Source organism: Pogoniulus pusillus, chromosome Z, assembly GCF_015220805.1.
Source record: "Pogoniulus pusillus isolate bPogPus1 chromosome Z, bPogPus1.pri, whole genome shotgun sequence".
Taxonomy (NCBI): Eukaryota; Metazoa; Chordata; class Aves; order Piciformes; family Lybiidae; genus Pogoniulus; species Pogoniulus pusillus.
Window position 1 is genome coordinate 14848111 of NC_087309.1, and position 24124 is coordinate 14872234.

Here is a 24124-nt window from a genome sequence, read left to right on the forward strand (position 1 = left end):
AGGTGTGATACACAATTCATCTGCAAGGTGATTTTGAAAATGACTCACTGACAAGTGTTGGGCACTACTCATTACACATTCTTTACTATCATGGTTTTGTGTGTGTCTATGAACACTGTCTCACAGCTAGAACTGACCAAAGCCATGTATTTTTAAATTCTAAACAGGAAGAATTTGTATGAAAACATGTGGTGTTGGTGAACTTAGCTTCCTTGCACTTCTTTAATGGCTCTCACTACAGCTGTAAAAAAGTGAAACTGCACTTCAAAATGCAGTTTACATTGTCACATCGTATTATTGGAGACACTGCAGTCCCACTGGGTATACTTTATTTGACCCTCAGTTCAGCATGAAAATGGAGACAGAACAAGGAAGTCTTCTTTAGCCCTCTCACACCAGCTTCACTGTGTGGAAGTGTATGTATTAGGACAATTATGTAATGAAGGTTAAGAGGATAATACACAGGAAAGAAAAAACAAAACAGAACTCCAGAAAACAACAAGAAGCCACAATCAAACAGGCAGAACTATGTACAGTCTGTCACATCTGAAGCAGAGATAATCATCACTTGAGACTGATCACAGATCCAAATAAGAAAACATAGTTCAAAATTAGACTTCCTACATCACAATCTGCATTTGGAGAATTGCTAGAGCAATTGGCTTTATGCTCCCAACAATTATGGTAACAAAGACACGCTCCTCAAAGGCCTGGAAGCCACCCAGACCATGCTCTAACCTCTTTGTCCAACAGCTGGAAAAGAATTCTCACTCATTAGTGCACAGAAAACAAGAAATGGATATTTATTTCTTCATTACACCATTTTGAGGAGCCATAAAATATGGTCATAGAAACACTAGCCTCAAACAAGATTCTACAAAGATGCCAAAGCACGTATGTATCAGTTCTTCACAATTTTACCCTTTAAATTGATATTCAAATACAGTCAAAGTAACATTTAGACCCTGCAACTATTCCACAAAAGCACCATTTTTTTTCAAGTAGATATACTAAAATATATATTATTAGGCTTTTAAAAGTGATCAGAAGCAGAAGTTTGTCTGGACAGCCTAGCATATTTCTTTTCCATACATTCTAACTGTGACTACTCACAATCTGCAGCACGCTGAGAGTCAAGGATGAAGGGGAAGAAATCAGAAAAGCAAGACATGTGTCTTACCTGGGCTTCTTGGACAAGGTGAGAAGAATCAGGAAGGCAGAAACCAATGGGTAATCCAACCTTCGCTGGGGTTTTGAATTTGTCTCCTATCTTAAATGGGACATCATCAAGGTAACTGAAAGGCCCTAAGATTGAAGGTAGAAATAGTATCAGAAAATTTACGAGTTTAATGCATTCACTTAAGTCTCACATATTTGGGAGTTACTTTATATCTGCTGTCCCAATTACACCAGGTGATTCAGTACAAAGGAATCTGTTTGATCAGAAACACATTCAGTCTGTTTGGACTCCATTGCCTCATTTATTTTGTTTCTTTGGGTTTTTGGGTTTGTGTTTTGATTTGGGGTCGGCTTTCTTCTGGGGAAGGGGGGAACATGGCTGGGGTTTTGTTGTTTTTTTGTTTGTCTTTTTAAAGTCCTAGCCTGTAACTATTTAGAAAAACAAACAACAAAACAATCCAACAATTGAACAGATGTTGAAGTCAATACACCCGGTATCCTGGCTTCCTCTGTGACAAGAGTATGTCCACACAATCGAAAGCTGACATTTTCCTAAACACTGTATTCCGCTACATCTTTGTAAAAAGAATTACCATTTTTCACACATTCAAAAAAGGTTTTAAAATGACCCAGCCTTAGTGTAGCTAAGACAATGAAAATCCAAGTTTTGGCATACAATCAGGAAATAACATTTGGACAGAAGCGGTCACAAGAGTAAAGGGGCCCAAAGTCTGAGCACTCCAACTCAAACACTGTGAAATCTCCCAAGACTATTCCTGCACAGCAATTTTGACTTCTGAAAAAGGAAATCTAACATAATCATCTGTCTGATTTGTGATCACTCCAGTAGAGGCCACAGACCTATTTTATGGTAGTCCACCTGTAATTTACATCTATCACTTACATATGCTATTTAATAGCTGGTTTAGAACTAAATTCTTCAGACATCTTGAGTTTTGCAGATTGAAAGAGACATTAATGGCAACAAGTAAGACAGTGTTCAGTGACTAACCTCTTGCTCAGTGAGCTGTGACTTGCCATTTTTATCTGAGCCATTTTCATACCCAGATGACAGTCTAAGTACTGTTTGTGTTCCTGCACTGTTGACTCATCCACAACAAGGCAGCCACAGGCTCAAAAAGGATGAGCAGTTTTCAAAAACAGGAACATCCGGCTAATTTGGAGTTCCATGTTTATATGCCACTGTCATTTGAGCTCCCATACTGTACACCACCCATGCACTGGTCCTAGAGTCCTATTAGGACACAAGTGGCACTTCCTCGAGCTTTGAAACCATTGAGCTGAATAACCTACATCCCCTCTCCACCATCAGGATGAAAAAAATGCTCCAGGCAATTTAATAATATTTTCACTGATCCTTACTGAGAAACACACATTCGTGCATCACACAGCCCAGAATCCAGATGGCACCTCACTGGCTACCAACACCACTATTTACAATGCAGCCTACAAATTCTATTTGAGCTGGCAATCTGACAACCTGGATATGCTGAAGTGTTCGCTTATACAGAAAGAGTAACTGTGGCAGCCTTGGCTGCGCTGACAGCTGCCAGTGTGACCTCAAAAGCTAGACTACAGAATAAAAAACTTCTAGTGTCTTCCCAGTACAGTGATTCATAAAATAATGACTGATGCTATAACCTCGTCTTGAATATAAGTATGACACAAAACTTGCAATCACACACCAAGAAATACACCAAGTGTTTTAGGACATTTGATGGTAAAAGAGTCTGAGGCAAAACACTGATGCACACAATATACACTTTGCCCCAACCCTATCAGAACAGTGCAGTTTAGTGCAGTTAAAATATGATCCAGAAAGCCAAGAATGCTGTCATTCTTGTAAATGGATTGTCTTCTGCCTGAATACAGTGACAGGTACAAATTGTTTTAAATGGCAAAGCCTAAAGCAAAACCTATCTATGGGAAGTATTACAGAAGCTGTTGTTTCACATGTTCAAGTCAAGCAATTCAAGGCTTTTTTGAACTGCTTTTTAATACATCTGTTAGCCACTTCATCCTTTTAACAGTTAAAAGTACATTGTGTAAGTTCTCAGAATGGCCCTGGCAAAACTCTACCTGTCAGTCTGATCTCTGAAACTGTGTAGTATGGGATATTCCTGGACCAAGTTACTACTCAAAGTAAGATTTCTCTCCACTTCAGTGTAATACGGAAACCACTGGACAACCCACAGAACTGCATTCCACTTTGGTGGCAAAATGGAAACAGTTCAGATAAAGCCATCTAAAAGTTGTGAATGGGAAAGTTTTAAAACCAAAGTTGAACTCAGTTTTTGTGGTCACACAAACCACACCTACATGTTTTTCAAAAACTAAAAAAAAGCTTTCAGGTTCTATAGTGACAGTGACAATACAATCACAATATTAATATACTGCACTTGGTATCATTCACACTATTTCCAACAGATGAGAGCTGTTTTTCTAGGTTCCCCCAATCACTAGTCTGAACTTCCAATTATTCAAATGACAGGAGAGCATTTGAAGTTGCGTGCTCAGGCACAACTGCAGATGTATGCTAAGAATATCCTTCCAGACAAGAAAAAGGTTCCTTTCTCTCCACCCATACCTGCTGTTCTGATCTTCATTTCCCTCTGAACATGGTCCTGCTGAGCAACCTGTTCTGCATGACTCCACTTAAGCAGAGTAGACATGGTTACCTGCAAAGGTCTTTTCCAACCTCAACCATTCTGTGATTCAATAACAGTCCTCTAACCTCCAATAAGCAGCTCAACAAGAAGTACAAGAAATGTATAATTATGTTGATCAATTTAATCAGTCTGGCAGGGACACTGAGCTGAAGGTAGCTGTTATGCTAGATGCTTTACAGGAAGCCAAAATTCACTTATTCTTAATAATCCTGAAAATGACTAAAACAACTGGGCTGTTTATTTAAGACATAAGCAGCCAAGGGAGTTGCTTCACTACTCCTGAGAAACAGTACTGTGCTAGTGTCCAGGCCAAGATCAAGGCCATGTTTCTAGAAGCAGCAGTTTCTATAGCATGAAACAAATGCTAGAAATTTCACAGGAACCTCCCAGTACTACCTTTAACAATTACTAATTTGAAGAAGCTATATTATGCACCATAAACTGAACTTCAGTTCCACAGAAATACTAATGCTCTGAAGTTATACCTCATTTTCTAAACAATAAGCTTAAACAAAAAAATTTTTATGATGTCAATCTTTTGCATGACACTGAGAATTTCAAATGAATTTCACTTGCCTACTGAACCAATTAAGGAAAAAAAAAATCACATAATTGAGCAGAAAAAACAATCGTAGCTCAATGATACATTAAAATCTTCACTTTTAATCCAATTTCTCATCTGACTTCCATAGGAAATAGCTACAGATCTAGTGTCCACCTTCCAAAATGCTGTATCAACATTATAAAACTTCACTTCAACTTTGGTTTTGAAGAGGAATGGGGGGAGGAACAGGGAAGACATTCATTCCGCCATGAATGAGTAGTAACAGTCACAAGTTGAATTTCAGTTTAACCAAAAAGCAGCACAGCATCAGCAAGCAACTATGCAAAGAAGAAGCCAAGACAGTTCATTCCTAACCAAAAAAAAAAAAAAATACTCTAAGGCTAAACACTTCAGGCCTTATGGACTGTCTAGGCTGGGACATTAGTCAGCAGCAATATTAGAATTCATCTTACTGAAAAGACAATGCCAATTTCACTTACCATGAGAGTCGGATCCCAACTTCTTAGAAGCCATTTAGAACCTGCAAAACATTTAACAGCCTTAACATCTTTATACACATCACACAGCCTCAACCTATGCAGTTCTACAGAGTGTTATGTCTAGATTGTGGGACACTTTGCACACACTTGCTGCTTATCCTGTTTCCAAGACAGATATGCAACCTTATTTTATAATTCTGAGATCTGATAGAGCAGACAACTTAACCCAGGGCCTGACAATCTAAATAGCAAAACAAAGACACAAAAAAACCCCAAAAAACTGAGAAGCAGCCAAGGTGGATCAGAAAGGCAGAGAATTCCAGATCATTATGCACAGAGATCACTGTCCAAGCCCCATGGAGCACACTCTGCCTCCCTAGGCATTAAGAAGAACCCTTCCTACTAAAAATATCACACTGATCCTCTTCAGTTTAATCCCTGCTGCTCTAAACAGGGATACTATCATATTTGGCAGTCAGTCAGTATGGCACTTGTCTAGACATACTGAGTGGTGTGCAGGTAACAACACACATATGTGATAAATGATGGCATTAGGAACATACTTTTTGATACACACAAGAACACAACGCTGACAAGAGAGCTCATGCACTGCCCACAACTTTACTAATTTTTTTAAAAATTTGGATGCAAACTCTATATGGTCAAGATTTTAAATGGAGAAATACCTAGCCAGCTTCTAATACAAAGCAGGTCTGTTCTGAAGAAAAGAGTTAAGATACAATTAGCTGTCTAATTAGTTGTCAGCTAAAATCACACTCCAGGAAGCTTACAATGAATTCAATATCACAGTATGTTCTTTTGCTAGATTAGAAGTACAGTGACAGATCTGTCTCGAGACACTACAGCATAATTCTTCAAATAACTGAATTTGTAAGTCCTCCTTTGACATTATGCACAACAAAGAATCAGAGTTTCCCTTTGTTTCTGAAGCCTTCTAGAAGACTGAAATGTCTCACAGCCTGTATATACTCATCAAAACCATCAAGCTACCTGGTACATTCCCACCAGCAGCACACAGTACTCAAAGCAAAACTTGGAGCAGATCAAACATTCAACATCGTCATTCCTCATTTGAGGTATAACTCTTATCCCTCACCATTTCCACTGCCCATTCCAACTGCAAATGTTAACCTAAATGAAGGGTGTCATACAATAAGGAATATACAGTTTAGCTATTCTTCCAGACTCTAGTCATGTCACCAGCTACCAGGAAGAGTCAGTTTTGAGTACTTCAGGAAGGTATCTTTTGCTGTGTAAAGGTACCTTTCACCATGTAGCTAAAGCTGTGCAAAGATTACCTGTATGCAGCTAGACTTCATGAAACAGTGAGCAGGTGTTAGACTACAGGGAAGTGAGTCATGCTGAGCAACTCCATGCACACCCTGTACACAAAAGCCACATGTCATTCTGCTTAATGTTTGTCCGGTTCTCCTCAGTACGTCTCACTAACTCACCATTTTATTACATTCAAAACTGCTTCACTAAACCAGAGAACTGGTTTTGGCACTAATGGGCAACTGCTTCTCACAAGCTTACAAAATATTGAGGCTTTGACGATATAAGAAAAAGAGGGTGGAACAGAGCCAGGCTTACTGCCTCAGGAAGGTTGTCAAGGGCAAAGTCACAAGACCACCCAGTACAGTTGGCATGTCAACTACTAGAACTGAATGGGCTTTACTGGTACAGTGTTGGAGGAGAGGAGAGCAGGCTGCAAACTATAGCATGTGAAATATCTGAGTCTGAAAGGTGCAGCCTCACATGTCAGACATGCTGTTACACTGCTAGTTCCTCTGTAGGAGAGTAGCAATTAAGGTGTCAACTTGATCTGTTCTTGCTAAAAATGACAGGCTTCATGTGAAATCATATATCCTTCACACAACCCCTCAGTGCTCTGTATGTCACTAGAGACTGTGACACATTGCCTGCAAGCATATATTACTGGCTGTTCATCATCAAAGCTCAACTAGGGACAATACCTCTATACACTTCCTTATGAGCTCTAGTTGCTATCTCAGACTGAAAAGCAAGTGCTCCTTTTCTGTAGCATCACAGAAATTTTGACGAGAGAAATAACTGCAGCAACTCAGCTCACAAGGAAGTTCTCTCAGCACCAGTTATCTGCAGGCAACAGTTTATGGAGTCTACCTCATTATTGCCCAGAAGCAGCTTACTCCAGACTGTACTGACAGAGGACACAGAAAATTCAAATGTATTCATTTTAGAATGATGATTTATATACCCTTTCCAGGTGGTTACTCAAAGGCATATCTATACCATTTTACACAATGATCTCAGGTAACTGGACATTATGTTATCAAGACACTATTGATTTGCACCAGAGACAACAGCAGCAATGTGCATATCTAGCATCCAGGGAATTTTGCAGCTGCATAAGCGCTAAGTATCCTGATTTTGTTGGTAATTCTGGAGTAAAATTCTAGGCACCTGCATTAACTTCAAAATGCAGTGGAAAAAAGATGTTCTTCTGCCACATGCAACACTGTGTTTTAACTATGGAACTAGCTAAAGCTCATCAATAACAAGCTAATCATGAAATGGACCATTTCTCAGGGAGACAGTCACAATGCAGATTGAGGCATCTGAGTCTAAATCACACTAACTCTTCCTGATGGACTGTGAGTGTACACTTAAGATATCATCACTGCAGAAGGCACTGTCAGCAACCAAGTGTGCTAAGTACGGTTGACAATCTGTGTTACTGTGTACCATATTTTGTCATCTTCTGTTCAAGGAGTGTTTAATTAAAATAATGCCTTGTGACTAATCAGATTTGATAGGCTATTCAGAGACCACTGTTACAAGCATCTTGCTGTTGCTCTGTCCCAGTAGCTGGAAAAAAAAATTGTACCCAGTTAGAAAGCTACTGATGTAGCTACTATGTGTTATCTGAACTGTATTTGCTTAGTCACAGCCATTACACTGAGCAGTAAAGGTTTACTTACCTTTGCTGCCACTTTTTCAAGTTAAAGGGGCTTGCTCCCACAGTCTTACTGGAAACTATCTAAAAGACAACTGCAGCCCTACCACTGTTTCCTTTGATCACCAACCATACTGTAAAACAGGGTGCTGAAGAGCAACTGTGGTAACGGCACGTGGAGGCAGAAATTTTCATCTGATGCTTTATTGCACACTTTAAATTGACAACAAATATACTCATTGTTTTCCTTTCACAGCCTATGATCTAGTTCTTCTCACCAAAACATTCTAGCTAGCTTCAAACTAGCACATGCATGTACCATTTTTAAACATCTTTCCTGCGCTATGGAAACAAGTTAGTTGCATAGTACAAGGTTTTCTTACAGCCACTTGCAAGCTCTGTTCTATTAACATAGACCTCAGCAGACCTGGTCTCTCATTCTTGGTTCTGGCTAATCCTTTAAAGAGAGGATCAAGGCTATATGCGCCTAATAGCCAAGTGAATTTAACACCAGCAGCTACTGAAGCAACATGATGTGAGTTCTTCCCTTCCTGTATATGTGATCCTGTTTCACTGACACAGTAAGGTGATACTCTTAAAATCTCTCAGCCAGAGGAACACAGTATAGCAGAGTCCAGGACGAGAGCAGAGGACCTCAGAATGATGATCAAAAGGCATGGCGATACAGGACAACTACCACAACAAAGCAAACCAACCAACAAAACAAACAAACAAATAGAAAAAAAAAACACCCCAGCAAGAACAAAAACCCTATAAACTGAAAACGCAGATACAGAGAAGTGACAAGATAAAAACGACGACAGAAACAACCAGCATGAAGAGACAGATGAGGAGCTGGAAAGGCCTGAAGTGACAGGACAGAGATGACCAAGACAATCCACCTGGCACGTAACTACTTAAACCTGAGTGTCTTCTTAGCTATGCTGCCAGACAACAAGGAGCCAATTTTACTATGTGTCACCAAGAACTTGTCTCTTGTTGCTGTGATCTTCATTTTGGGGTGTAAGTATGTCTAGATTCCAGATCATATAAATTCTCTGAAGTAACTCCCACCTGAGACTCCAATAAAGGAGAAATGTACTTATTACAGGCCAGACAAAAGCCAAATACCTCAAATTGTCAACCCTAATCAAATCAGTACATCTATGATTTTCAGTAGAGGAGAGACCTGAACTCCCATTTTGCCTGTTAATACACATTGTGTATTATATATATACAGAACTGAGGGTGCATTCATGCACTCAGAAACCCACAAACCCCCCCAAATTAAAAAAAACACACAACTCCCTATATTACATTCATGATCTACTAATTTCACACTGAGGAACTGTGAAAAATAGTTTGATTCATGTGACTGATTTTTTAACACATCACAGGTATTCCAGATTTAGACAGCAGTTTAAGTTTTCACCATAACCACTTGGTTTAGTGCAAGTAAAAGGCAATAGCCAACATCAGGATTCTGTATATAGCCTCATAAAACAAAAGCAGGCAGTGCCTGTCAAGAACAAAAGCTAAAATTCTCATATCAAAGTCTCCTACCTACGCAAATGTTAAATCACTCCTAAGAAACTGAGATCTCTAACAGTAAAAAAGTTGATCATAGAAGTTTAGTACAGTACAGATTCCATTTTTGTTTACTGCGGTCTACAAACTGATGACATCACCTCAAAATCTGCATTAAAATGGCACTTGAAAAAAAACATTTTCAGAATATGTGAGTAGGAAAGAGAGGGAGTAAATAACCCCTGAAGAGTAGTACTGTGTACAAATCACATTATTGGATTACGAGACAACACTCCAGAGATGGCAATAACATCCATTATAGGGCTTTACGCACAGATGTTGGATAGCATCTTCCTAGAAGCGACAAACATTAGGAGAAATCGATTCCTCAAATTGTGCCATTGCTTAATGTGACACAGTGAGCAATTAGACCCTCTGCTTCAGTACACATGAATCAATGGGAAGTGGAAGACAGCTCTTCCACAGGCTCTCAGAAAGCATGGCATCTCTTGTTCTGGTGTTCTCTACAGATTTGCTCCATTAACATTAGACGCTTTCAGTCACACAGCTACCCTCTTGTCCGTCTCTGTTCTTTAAACACTTTACAACTGTAAAGTCAAAATTTTTAAAAAGTGTGTATTATTTGGGATGGTTAAGGCCTTTAGGATGTTAAAAAGACAGTTTTATTTCTCTTTTTCAAGGGACATAACATAATTTGTCATATATTTCAATCAGAAATAAGGGAAAACACAACAATGGCTGAGGAAACACACCATGCTAATGCACCAGATTTTCAGTCACTGGATCACTTAACATTGTACAAGTTTCCAAAAGAAGTTGACATTATACACCACTCAAGCCTCTTGAACTACAAGTTTCACAGGACAGCACATAAGAAACCTGAAAGTCACCTACAGACACACCTGTGAGTCCCATGGTCAAGGAAGATCAAGGCAAGCTCTTCCTTTGGCCAGAGACTGATGGGCCAAACAAGAGTGCAGAAAATGCATCTATTCCAAGTTGACATTTAACGCTTGCAGCAAATGAGATGCCTTTTAAAATTAAATTATTTCCAGAATGGAGAGTCCTGTCAGAAGGAGAAAACCATTTGCAGCTAATATCTAGGACTGCTCTGACTTCCAAGAACTGCAAACAAAGGAATAGCTCAGACTTTGTCAACTCTGAGACCAGATGAGGATTTTGAAGTGTAATTCTGACCAGTGATGGTTACCCAAGTTAGCTAAACAAAACACAGAGAAAAAAAATCATGACTCTACACCTTTTGTGCTTCTTAAGACCAGTGTCACTAATCTGGAAGCTAAAACATCACCTAGAAAAGGGTGGTAAACTACAAGGACCACCTTCCCATCACAAGATACAAGAAGACAGACATTTGCATGATAAACCTTAGGAGAAAATATAAATATGTTGTGCAACTCCTATATTTAAGGGAGAGTGAGAAGACAATACAGCACTCGTACCACCAATATGGGTGACAGTGATCTCATAAGGCAGTAATTCAAGTCCTAAATTTGATGAGCAGAGCAATTGTTTTTATCAACTACTCTACTATACCTAACTTTTGAGTAGCAAATACTTAACCACTTGTGAGAGCTGAAAATAGTCAGATGAAAAATACCTATAAATTCTTAAGTATTTCAGCTGGTCCAATCTAATTAGCACAAGATTTCATGCTATTACAAGTGAGTCAAATCTTTAGGAGTAATCTTAGCACTAGCCAGAGACAGGTATGTGCACTACCTTTTCTATTTAATTCTAACACTTTGAAAGAAGTATTTCAGTATGACCTTTCTGAAATGAGAGGGTAACTACAAAAAGTTTCAAAAACAAATACCCCACTTACTCTGTTCTTTTGGTATGAAGATATATGAAAAGACAGTGGAATATTCTGCCCTTTTAAAATGTCTGTCAGGAACCCAGAGCAGCATCAGCTAATTAAGATGCTGCTCTATTTGTTGCAGTGATATTTCAATCCGTAACAAACTGACTCTGAAGCACGCGGATATTATTAATACTTCAAACTTGTCCTAGTTATGAATGAGGAAAGCCAGACAAAAGTTCCCAAAGTGCTGCCAACAGAATACAGCAAACTAGCTTTTGTCTTTAATCAGAACATCTCCTCTTAAATCCAAAAAATAACAGAATCTGTAGAGTTTCAAGGTTTTTCTTAGGCTATTTGACCAAGATAGTTGTAGAGGTAGATGATTTCATATTGCGTAGGAACAAGTTCAGCTCTGTTGACCATACCAGAACCTATTTCCAGTACTGACACACAATATTTAACAGCAGAATGCTGTCTGTATTCTTTGGACAAGAAAAAATTAACCAGAATTTAACAATTTCAACAGGTGCTGGAAGGTGTCCAGAGAAGGGCAACAAAGCTGGTGAAAAGCCTGGAACACAAACCCTATGAGGAGAGGCCGAGGGAGCTGGGGTTGTTTAGCCTGGAGAAGAGGAGGCTCAGGGGGGACCTCATTGCTGTCTACAACTACCTGAAGGGACATTGTAGCCAGGTAGGGGGTGGCCTCTTCTCCCAGGCAACCTGCAATAGAACAAGGGGACACAGTCTCAAGTTGTGCTGGGGAAAGTATTGGCTGGATGTTAGGAAGTTGTTGGCAGAGAGAGTGATTGGCATTGGAATGGGCTGCCCAGGGAGGTGGTGGAGTTGCTGTCCCTGTTGGTCTTCAAGAAGAGAGTGGATAAGGCACTCAGTGCTATGGTTTAGTTGACTGGCTAGGGCTGGGTGCTTCATTGGACTAGATGATCTTGGAGGTCTCTTCCAACCTGGTTGATTCTATGATTCTGTGATTCTAAAAAAATCCAATCCAAATTAAGCTGTACAATAACCTTTTCCTTTATAAAGCTCAGGAGAGAAAATGTAATCCTTATTGATAGTTATGCTTTGGGTTAGAAACTTCATGAAATACAAATATGTATGGAATTCTTTAACAGAGCAGACAGAAATTATCTAGCAAGAAATCAAGTTGGACAAAAAAATTAAACTGAAAAAATAAAATCTGTTATCAGGCCAAACATCACTTGCCATTTCAGATATTTGAACTCAGCCAAAATAAATGTCTGCTTTACTGTGCAAGAATAATGGGATCAGTGTTAGATTAATCAATTTTTCCTCTTGTAGAAGGGTCACATGCACTACCCATTCTCACTACAGATTTTTCTTCTCAGCAACACTCAGTACAGTACTGACAGAAAATACATCCTGTTAAATTAACTATACCACCTACAAACGACTCTGCTGCCCTGCACAGTAAAACCTCAAACTCAGCGTGGGAGACATTACTTCAAATATTGATTGCACACATGGTTAAAATAATTTACATAAACAAATGCCACTAACAGTCTTATCCAATGCCATAAAGATTTTTCCCATAATGCAGTTAAGACCACTGAACTCTTCCAGCCATCTGAAGCCCTTGTTTTCCACTAGCATACCTCACTTCTCTCAACTAGAAGAGCCACATTCTGTGAAAACAAGTTCCGTGCAAATTCCCTTAATTTTGAAGCTACCAATCATGGAATGGTACAGCTTGTAAAGGAACTTTGAAGACGATTTGGTCCACTCCCCTGCCACAGCCAGGCATCTCTTTATTTGGCTCCTGAACCAACCTGGCCTCAAACACTTCAAATAGTAAGGCCTCCGCAACTTCTCTAAGCAACTCCAGTATCTCACCACACTTACTGTAAAAAAAAGCAGTCTTCATTATACCCAATCTAAATCCAACCTCTTCCACTTTCACCTCTCACTGTTGCCTGTTTTCCGGGAAATATCTCTATGCACTGCAAGTTGCCCTTTTAGCAAATACACATTTTGAGAACAGCTCTAAAACCTTTCTACTGCTGAAGTGTGCAGCTCTAGCTGGAGAACTGCAGCACCCAAAACACCATCCTGAAGTGACAACATAAAACATGTCTTAGACCTCCCCCACTTTCAAAATACACCTCATAAGGTTGGTTTACCTTTGTCCTGATAGAATTAACATCAGAAGTGGAAATTCATCTTGGGTGCCACAGACTGACATTCTTTACACACTCGACTTTTTTTTCCCCCCCATCTTTTTCCACCAATCAACGCATCACTGGTGAAGTTTTAGGTTCCAATGCTAGCTAACTTTGTCCGCATTTCCTGTATGCCTCCCAGTAAGCCAACAAGTACCTGTCTTCATCCAGCCCTTCTCATCAAGACTGAGACAAGAAAATAAGCCTATACAGAAACAGATGTCTGAAAAGAGGACAGATTTTGCTGCACTGAAGGACAAAACAGACAAGTTTGCTGAGCTGAGGTCTCAGCATGGACATATTCCCTCCCAGACTAACTCAACAGAAGGAAGAAACCAAACTGAAACATAGAAAAATTAATCCAGCAGATTGAAATACTTCTACAATGCCTAAACAAGAACCTAATCTGTTTCACCACTAGGTGTAGTATCAGTTGATCCTGCTTTCATCTTTTTTCTATCCAGTCCAAACAGGACTGAATGACTACATTAAAAAATGACTCAGATAGGAAGCACTATCAGTAGTCAACACAGAATTAAATTCCACTATTAGAATTTCTATTTAAAATAAGAATATTTCACTTGTTTTAATTAAACATGGAACTGGTAAATAATGAAGCTTTAAGAGCAGGAAGCAGTTTTCAAGTGAATGCTTACAACATAATTATTTCTTTAAAATGCATGTTAACTTTTAGAGAAGGCCAGAGCTGGTAGCAAATACTGAGTTCTGATCTTTAAAATACACACAGGAACAGAAGTATTACTGCTAGCTGTCCAAAAAATAAAAAAATACTCTGACACATAAAAACAGCAGCAAACATATGAAGAGGTTCAGCAAAGTCACTGTACCCATATTAAGAACACTTGTAGAATTGAATTCATTGAGAATCTGGGAAGTTGTTAATCTTGAGCAAGCTTGTCTAGTGTAGAAAAGTAGGCAGTTATCTTCGAGCAAAGAATTCAAACTGAGGTTGTACTCACTTACACTGGATATATTACAAAAACAGAATACAGCAAGTAAAACAGCTGCATACTACGTTGTACAATAGAAAACTTCGTTGGCTGACAGCACCTGAAGGCAGCGCATTCCAGTCCTGATCAGAAATTACTTGCTTGCAATCACTGTTTTTTGGAGTGCCAGAACAGCAAATGTTTCTTTCCTTAGGATTACTTAAGCAGAACAGCTTCAGCCTGTAGTCCAACAACAGACTGCAAAATTCAAGATCGGAAGCCACAGCAGCAGGGTTAAAAAATAAGGTCAGTACATCTGTTAAGGGTTTTTTTATGTGCAGCTGAGGTTACTGTCAGTGAAAATACACAAGAATGCAGATAATCCTCACCCACTAAGAAAGTAGAACTCCCCAGTCCCTGAGGTGTAACTTCAAGGATGCTGCAGCTGCCACGCTCACCTTTACGTAGTTCAGAAAGCATATCAGTACCAGAAGTGTCAAATTCCTTCCTCCCTCCCTGCTACGCCACAGTCACCAGCTACAGTCAGACAAGATACTCTTGTATCTACACATCACAAAACAACCTCTGCACTCATCTACCCTAATTCAAATTGTTTCCACATAAAATAATTTGTACTTCCTCACCTCAAAAACAAATCGAAAGGTTTTTCTCTCTAAGGCAGTAACTCAGTATGTTCTCCCAGCACTGGAGAAAATTGTACACATAGACTTAACATTTGGATCAAATGAGTTTACAGATCAGTGTAGACCAGAAGCCTACAAACTACTACACTATAAACAGTATGATATTTCTATTACAAATGTTCAGAGCAAAATCTGGAAACTTGCAAGGTCCTGGGAGTGACAGACACATATAATAACAAGCCTCCCAGTGACAAGAGTTTATGAAGACTGAACTAGAGTTTCATGCTCAAATGTAATGGAATATGGAAAAGAAAAAGTAGCAGCAGACTCTGCTGTCAGACGATATTCAGGATATTCATACTGACTGTAACTGAACACTCTTTCACACATGCACACACTTTACATTCATTACCTTTTCCCTGAGTAGAAAGTAACTACTCCTTTCTTGCAGGTGTGGAGAACAGGGCACAAAGCTAAAGCAGTCTACCCACAGTCATCTAGCTCAGCCAACAATAAAGCCAGAAGAGAATTTGCATTTCTTGAATACCCAAATACAAAGGCACCATAAGAATCTCACTTTATTGTCTGAAGTTTTAATAAATATCTTTGCCCCCCCTACCTCCTCTAGCAAAGTGCTCCTATTCAGGTTTTCACCTTACAAGAAAAGCTCTACCTTAATGATGTTCCTCTGAATTGACAATAAGAAATTTGACTTAGTCCAAACTTTATTTCTAAGTTAGTACTTTAATTTCCTAAGTCTGCAATTTGTTATACACTATATATCCAGTCTTACTTTTCCTGAAAATTGGACATTTCTTCAGTAACTACAGTAATGAATGCAACCTCTGAAATACTTAAAGCAATGAATAACTAAATCAGATCATTTTTTGTGTGTAAAAAGAAGCCCTCAGAGACATACTAGCTTCTTTCCCTCAGGACTCAGAAATAAGGACAGATTTCTGAAGCTGTCTTACAAGTGGATGAGACTGTCCCACAGCCATCATATCCACAGCTTCTCCTCTCTGCATTACACATACAAAATACACCAAGAGACAGGCATATCTTCAGAATCACACATACCTGGCTCACCGGAGAGGTCCCAGGAGACTGGAAAATGGCCAACGTGGTCCCCATCCACAAGAAGGGTCGGATGGAGGAACCTGGGAACTACAGACCCGTCAGCCTGACCTCAGTGCCAGGGAAACTGATGGAGCAGGTTCTCTTGGGGCCAATAACTGCGCACCTGAGGGATGGCAAAGAGCTCAGGTCCAGCCAGCATGGCTTTAGGAAGGGCAGATCCTGCCTTTCTAACCTGATCTCCTTCTATGATCAGGTGACCCGCTTGGTGGATGTGGGGAGGCCTGTGGATGTGGTCTATCTGGACTTCAGCAAGGCCTTTGACACTGTCCCCCACAGCAGACTGCTGGCTAAGCTGTCAGCCCATGGCTTGGATGGCAACACTCTGTGCTGGGTTAGGAACTGGCTGGAGGGCCAGACCCAGAGAGTGGTGGTGAATGGTGCCACATCCAGCTGGCAGCTGTCACTAGTGGTGTCCCTCAGGGATCTGTGCTGGGCCCCATCCTCTTTAACATCTTCATAGATGATCTCGATGAGGGCATCGAGTCAGTCATCAGCAAGTTTGCAGATGACACTAAGCTGGGGGCAGATGTGACTGAGTGGGAGGGCAGAAGGGCTCTGCAGCGGGACCTTGACCGCCTGGACAGATGGGCAGAGTCCAATGGGATGGAGTTCAATAGCTCCAAGTGCAGGGTGCTGCACTTTGGCCACAACAACCCCATGCAGAGATACAAGCTGGGGTCGGAGTGGCTGGAGAGCAGCCAGACAGAGAGGGATCTGGGGGTACTAATTGATACCCGCCTGAACATGAGCCAGCAGTGTGCCCAGGTGGCCAAGAGAGCCAGTGGCATCCTGGCCTGCATCAGCAATGGTGTGGTCAGCAGGAGCAGGGAGGTCATTCTGCCCCTGTACTCTGCACTGGTTAGACCACACCTCGAGTACTGCGTTCAGTTCTGGGCTCCCCAGTTTAGGAAGGACACTGAGATGCTCGAGCGTGTCCAGAGAAGGACGACGAGGCTGGTGAGAGGCCTCGAGCACAAGCCCTACGAGGAGAGGCTGAGGGAGCTGGGATTGGTTAGCCTGGAGAGGAGGAGGCTCAGGGGAGACCTTATTGCTGTCTACAACTACCTGAAGGGTGGTTGTGGCCAGGAGGAGGTTGCTCTCTTCTCTCAGGTGGCCAGCACCAGAACGAGAGGACACAGCCTCAGGCTGCGCCAGGGGAAATTTCGGCTCGAGGTGAGGAGAAAGTTCTTCACTGAGAGAGTCATTGGGCACTGGAATGGGCTGCCCGGGGAGGTGGTGGAGTCGTCGTCTCTGGGGCAGTTTAAGGCAAGGTTGGATGTGGCACTTGGTGCCATGGTCTAGCCTTGGGCACTGTGGTAAAGGGTTGGACTTGATGATCTGTGAGGTCTCTTCCAACCTTGGTGATACTGTGATACTGTGATACCTGTGTAAGCAATATGGAAGCTGAGGTATGAAAAGGACCACACTATCATATCACACAAAAGATGTGACAGCAATTCTTTCAATCACACTTGTGTTCTAGTCTGTTCCTGACTCCAAAAGCAGCTTAGACCATCTTGCATTCAATGTTTTCATCTTTGTCTAACTTATTTTCCATCTCATATATATATATAATGTATAAAATAGCAGAATTGCTTTGGATTTTCAAGATCATTGAGTCCAGCCATCAACTAACTCTGCCAAGTCTGGTGCTAAACCATGCCCTTCAGCACCACATTTCTGCACTATTCAAGCACCTCCTGAGATGAGCATTCGACCACCTTCGGGGACAGGGACTCAACCCTGTCAGCAAACAAGTTTCTTCTAATATCCAACCTAAGCCTCCTCTGGTGCAACTTGAGATCATTTCCTTTCACCTTGTAACTTGTTACTAGAGAGAGAAGAGTAACACCCATACAATATCTTTATTGATGATCTGGATGAGGAAATTGAGTCCAGCATCAGTAAGTTTGCAGATGACACCAAGCTAGGAGCAGGTGTGGAGCTGTTGGAAGGTAGGAGAGCCCTGCAGAGGGACCTGGACAGGCTGGATGGGTGGGCAGAGGCCAACGGGATGAGATTGAACAAGGCCAAGTGCAGGGTTCTGCACTTTGGCCACAACAACCCCAAGCAGCGCTACAGGCTAGGGACAGACTGGCTGGAAAGCAGCCAGGAGGAAAGGGACCTGGGGGTACTGACAGATAGTAGGCTGAAGATGAGCCAGCAGTGTGCCCAGGTGGCCAAGAGAGCTAATGGCACCCTGGCCTGGATCAGGAACAGTGTGGCCAGTAGGCTGAGGGAGGTTATTCTGCCCCTGTACTCAGCATTGGTCAGGCCACACCTTGAGTGCTGTGTCCAGTTCTGGGCCCCTCAATTCAAGAGAGATGTTGAGATGCTGGAACGTGTCCAGAGAAGGGCAACAAAGCTGGTGAAGGGCCTGGAACATGAACCCCATGGGGAGAGGCTGAGGGAGCTGGTGTTGTTTAGCCTGGAGAGGAGGAGGCTCAGGGGGGACCTCATTGCTGTCTACAACTACCTGAAGGGACACTGTAGCTAGGTGGGGGTTGGCCTCTTCTCCCAGGCAACCACCAATAGAAAAAGGGGACACATTCTCAAGTTGTGCCGGGGAAAGTATAGGCTGGATGTTAGGAGGAAGGTGTTGGCAGAGAGAGTGATTTCCCATTGGAAATGGGCTGCCCAGGGAGGTGGTGGAGGCACTGTCCCTGGAGGTGTTCAAGAAAAGACTGGATGAGGCCCTTGGTGCCATCGTCTAGTTGACTGGCTAGGGCTGGGTGCTTGGTTGGACTGGATGATCTTGGAGGTCTCTTCCAACCTGATTGATTCTATGATTGTATCTCCTATTATATGTATACGCTAAAGATGAACAGTGTTGCATACTACATAATATCATGTATGTGTGTACATATGCACATACACATATAAAATATCTCACCAGCATATGCTGGTGGATTCTTTAAGCCGTATTTATAAAGACTTTTCCAGTTAAGATTTTACTGTAGAAGAGATTACAGAACCTAACAGTATGACACTTATGTCCACACTTGAATCTGTCATCTTTCCCTTCATATACAACTTCTTAAAAAAAATGTTGTTAGCTAAAATCACCATTACATGCATTTCCTTTGCACAGGTACTTAGTGGTCTAAAAAAAAACATTACAAGCACTTTAGCAGCTACCAAATTTTTTCCCAATAAGACAAGAGAAATAGTGTATTAAATTCCAGTCTACAAATAAGAAGGAAGCCGGTAACTATAGGCATTTTGAAATTCACAAACAGAATCTAGCAATTGTTCTTTCACAGAAAGTTCAGTGCTGTGAAGGAATTGCATTTTGCATTTCTGCAAGCACAAGACCCCTTATATGTGGGAGTCCTGAAATTCATCTTCTCCCCCGCCAAAATCAAAGTCTGATGGTTCTTCAGATTGAAAGAGTTAACACAAATATTTGCTTAATTAAAACATGATAAAGACTTTTTTAAACCCAAAAATCTTCTTTAAAGTATTCCTCTGGAAAATGATACTTCTAATAGTTATATGCTTTCATGTAAAGGTAATTGCCAATACAGAACCCCGACAGCCATCTACCACTGATAAAATTACAGATCCATTAACGAATGTAGGTCTATAAGGAGCTCAGATCCATGTAACACGGCAAACTGCTTTCCAAAATCTTTATGGTTCATTACCCCCTCAAGTGCATAATAACATAATTTTCCACCCATTTGTTTGCAAAACTCCAACTCACACTTTATTTTGGGAATATAGTAACTTACTCATTCCCCTTTTTCCCAATAAAGAACCTACAGGTACTTTGTGAAAAGTACAATTAAAAAAAAAAAACAAAACCACCTTATTTTCATACCATTATGAAAACACTAAGTGAACTGAAACTCAGTAATCTTTCAGCTTTTTTTTCTAGCAAGGAATGAAATGGACTGACAAACTACTTGCAGTGACTTAATACTTAACAGCTAACAGTATTCTTTTTTTACTCAGAAGGTATGCAGCATAAAGCTGTTCTATCCTTTTTTTGCCACACAATTTTATTCCAGATGATTAATGATGATTTTACTCATGTAAACTCCTTTCCCCACTACATGTGCCTTCTCTATATCTATTTTGAATTACTACATATTACTGTACAAAGACACATGACAGTAATTAGGGTGGATCCCAGTGTGGCTCTGCTGTATCAGAAAAGGAAATATACATGCTTTAACAATTACTTTACAGTATTTATGAACTAGGAATCTAACTTTATTTTAGACTTTGAATGACAGAGGTAAATCAGGCTGAACACATAAGCACAACTCTATGTTCAGATTAAGTCCAGTGCTAGCACTTGATACAGCACAGGCATATTACTAGAAGCCCAGCCTTCCAAACTGAGGGAATAAATCTCACTAGGCATTTCACTCACAGCTTCATCTGCCCCTACCCTAGAGATGTAAAGTGTAATCACAAACACAGAGACCAAGAAAGTGCTTAAATTAATTCTTTCGAATAATCTAGTAGGTAGTTTCACCATGAATGTTGATTTCCAGCAACACAGACTAGACTAACTATGATCTCACAAATCTTTATTACCAGTCTCCATTCTTTACCGTCTATCAATAGCTAAGCAGCTTGAGTATATTCATATTCAGACCATCCTCGAGCTGAAGAACTGACTGCTCGGATAGGAACTCATGTTCTTCTGAAGTACCCACTTAAAATACTCCTCTGCTGTAAGATTTTCTGACACAAAAGACAGCTGAGTAAATAGAAGTTCAGAATTTCCATTTGAAGCCAGTCAAGAACTGCAAGTCCACTAACACAGCACAGTATTTTAAAATACTCTGCTTTCTTCTCTAGAAAATAAGACTTAAATTTAACTCAGAGCAACAGTACTCTGATCCCTCTTCTATATACTCTGCATTTCAAGTACACTGTAAGCGTAAAGAATTCTAAAAAGTCCTTTTAGCCTTCAAAGAGAAAACAAAACCAAACAAGAGCAAAACCCACCACGAAGTCTGGCCATACAAGCTGTTCTTTCAAATTTTCTCAATCATAGGAAAGACAGTATTCTTAACAATTTAGAAAACATCTTCCCCATGCAAATAAGAATTTAGAGTAAGTTTGATCATTTACGAAACTCTCCAATTCTCATCTTCTCTTAGAGACCTCAATACAAGACCACAGTGACTGCAGAAGGTTATTAGGGACACAGAACATGAGCTTATTCAAACCAAGTCAGAGGGTCAAAGCATTAAGCAATGCAATAGTACTCCAGAGTGGATTAACTACCTAGGTAGTTAATGCAGAAAAACTATGAATTCAGGCTTGATCAATCAGCTGTGATCCTAATGATCAACTGTAGAGCAGTAAATGCTGTAAGATCAATAGCACTGCTCCCTAGGTATCAGAGCAAGCAGACAATACAGGGAAGAGAAACTAACCTTTGCCACATTGAGCTAGTTTTTCAAACAAGAAAGGTATTTATAATTTGTAAACAATCCTTTTTTGCCCTCCTTCAAACTATAGTTTTCAAAAGCTTCTTACAGAGCTTTTCACTACCAGCTCCACCAGATCTTCTCTACACTAACATTGATCTGAATTGCACTGATTGATTTTAAATACTAATGCCCTTTAGATAGAGATCCTTTTAATAGGACAGCTGAAGCTCTGGAATTTATGACTGAAAAGAATGGGAGTCCTTATGCTAGAAACAAATTCCCAGAGAAGGCTGGACTGCAGTTCTGCCTAGTAAGTAAAACTGAGCTACTCACAGACTTTTATTGCTTTAATCAAAATATTCAACCTCACACCAAGTGTAAAACACATGAACAAGCTGAGATCAGAAACTTCTATGATATACAAACTAGACACTGACAGCAATATTGTATGTCTCGAAGTATCAATCCCTAAAGCTTGTGGAAGCAACAGGAAAGGTGATGCCTTCTGTGAAAGAGAGGGATGCCTTCAGTAGTATTACAGCATTTGGACACCAGCACCAAGCAAAACAATGGTAACTGCCAATATGACAGAGTAAGATATGGTCTACTGGATTGGTCCAGAAGCCTGACTCCTATTCCATAGTTAAAGATGCTTGTCTCTAGGATAATAAGTACTGGGCACTGCAAAACACCATATGAAAAATGGAGAAGAGGCTCTTTCATGTTTTTGATGAGTTTCTATCTATCGACATGAAGTATACCTCCCAGCGACAAATGGTGAAAGGTCTGGAGCACAAACTCTATGAGGAGAGGCCGAGGGAGCTGGGGTTGTTTAGCCTGGAGAAGAGGAGGCTCAGGGGGGACCTCATTGCTGTCTACAACTACCTGAAGGGACATTGTAGCCAGGTGGGGGGTGGCCTCTTCTCCCAGGCAACCAGCAACAGAACAAGGGGACACAGTCTCAAGTTGTGCCGGGGCAAGTATAGGCTGGATGTTAGGAGGAAGTTCTTCACAGAGAGAGTGATTGGCATTGGAATGGGCTGCCCAGGGAGGTGGTGGAGTCACCGTCCCTGGAGGTGTTCCAGAAAAGCCTGGATGAGGCACTTAGTGCCATGGTCTGGTTGACTGGCTAGGGCTGGGTGCTAGGTTGGACTGGCTGATCTTGGAGGTCTCTTCCAACCTGGTTGATTCTATGATTCTATGACTGGTATATTCTCTATACTCTTAAGATACTCTAAAACCAAACTCATTAAACTTTATTAATTTACATATCTTATGCCTAAGACTTTGTTTTCCTTTGAAGTTTCTAGCACATTTGTTTCAGCTAACACCTGATTTCTGTGGAATGTGTGATCCTGTGATCTCAGTAGAAGCCAATTGTTTCCCAACTCCTTTCACCCACAGTGCAGAGAAAAGAGTATTGAACATGAAGGCCAAACACAGCTGTTGACATAAGAAAAGTGCAATAACTTTTTGTTTTGTTTCTGAGACTAAAAACACAAGCCTGCAAAAGCTAAGTTTAAAGACAACATGTTATTTCTCTATCACCAGAATAGATATTTTTGCCTAAACAGTTTAGCTCCCCCAACTGCAGTGGTGATCTAAGGCATCACTGCCACTTTTGAATCTATGTACAGAAAACATGTCATTAAGCAGCAGAACTGCAGCCTAACTATCCTGTATGAAGGCCTGAAAAATTGGTGCCCCATTGCTCTCCCTGTGGCTATCACACAGTTACACACATAGTTCTGGACAAAAGCAGATGCAGAGGCCAAAGCTTTTTTTTTTTCACCCTTCCCTCTGAAAGTGCTGTTGCAGAGCAGAGATCGCAGGTACACAAGGTCAGCCTTAAGAAGCCAACAGAACGCCCACACAGGAGCAGAAAGTCCCATGCTCTGAGCCCAACAAGGGAATTAATGTGAGAAGAGGTCTGGCTAATTACAGTATAGCATCTTCCTCTTTTTCCTTAACACACCCTGGATCACAGTATGAGTAAGATTCCCCTCACCAAGCTCATACAAAAATCTCTTAGCACCATGCCAGGCTGTGAAGTGTCCCTTCTATAAGCAGCACAGCCACTGAAGTTACATCATCAGTTACAACTTAGCTGTTCTTTAACTTGGTGAATATTCAGTTATCATTTAGGAACAGACACCTCAGAGTGCTTAAAACTCACAGGAATGCATTTTCACTGAGTCTAGGATGGCAGCTATATTAGTTGCACAGCCAAGTGTCAGAGTCCATCTGCTTATCTCTGTTCTAATGAGGCAGCATCGTCATGGGATTTCTGTAAGACTACTTCTTTTTATTATTATCATTTTTAAACGGTGCAGGGAATAAAAACATGAATAAAGTAATTACTCAATTCCACCTACTGTAATTTCTTTTGCTAATTTATATAAAAAAAAGCAGACTTAACTTTCCCTTTAGAATAATCGATTTTGAGATAAACACATGAAAACAGTTCTTAAATTATGCTAAATAGTTTCATAAAAGTGCTAAATGTTTTACTTCTGGTATGCACAGAACTAAACAGAACACAAATATTTATCACAAA

The 24124-nt window shown here is 40.6% G+C and overlaps 1 protein-coding gene across 1 annotated transcript in view; it reads right to left on the minus strand.

The window, feature by feature from the left end:
• The window catches only part of UBAP1 (ubiquitin associated protein 1), a 39834-nt gene that overhangs the window by 14650 nt on the left and 1060 nt on the right, over window positions 1–24124 (minus strand). The window contains exons 2-3 of the mRNA XM_064140706.1: window positions 4914–4954; window positions 1181–1305 (exon numbers count right to left, since the gene is read on the minus strand). Coding sequence (XP_063996776.1) covers window positions 1181–1305; window positions 4914–4947 — 159 coding nt within the window. The 5' untranslated portion in view covers window positions 4948–4954. The remainder of the gene's footprint in view (window positions 1–1180; window positions 1306–4913; window positions 4955–24124) is intronic.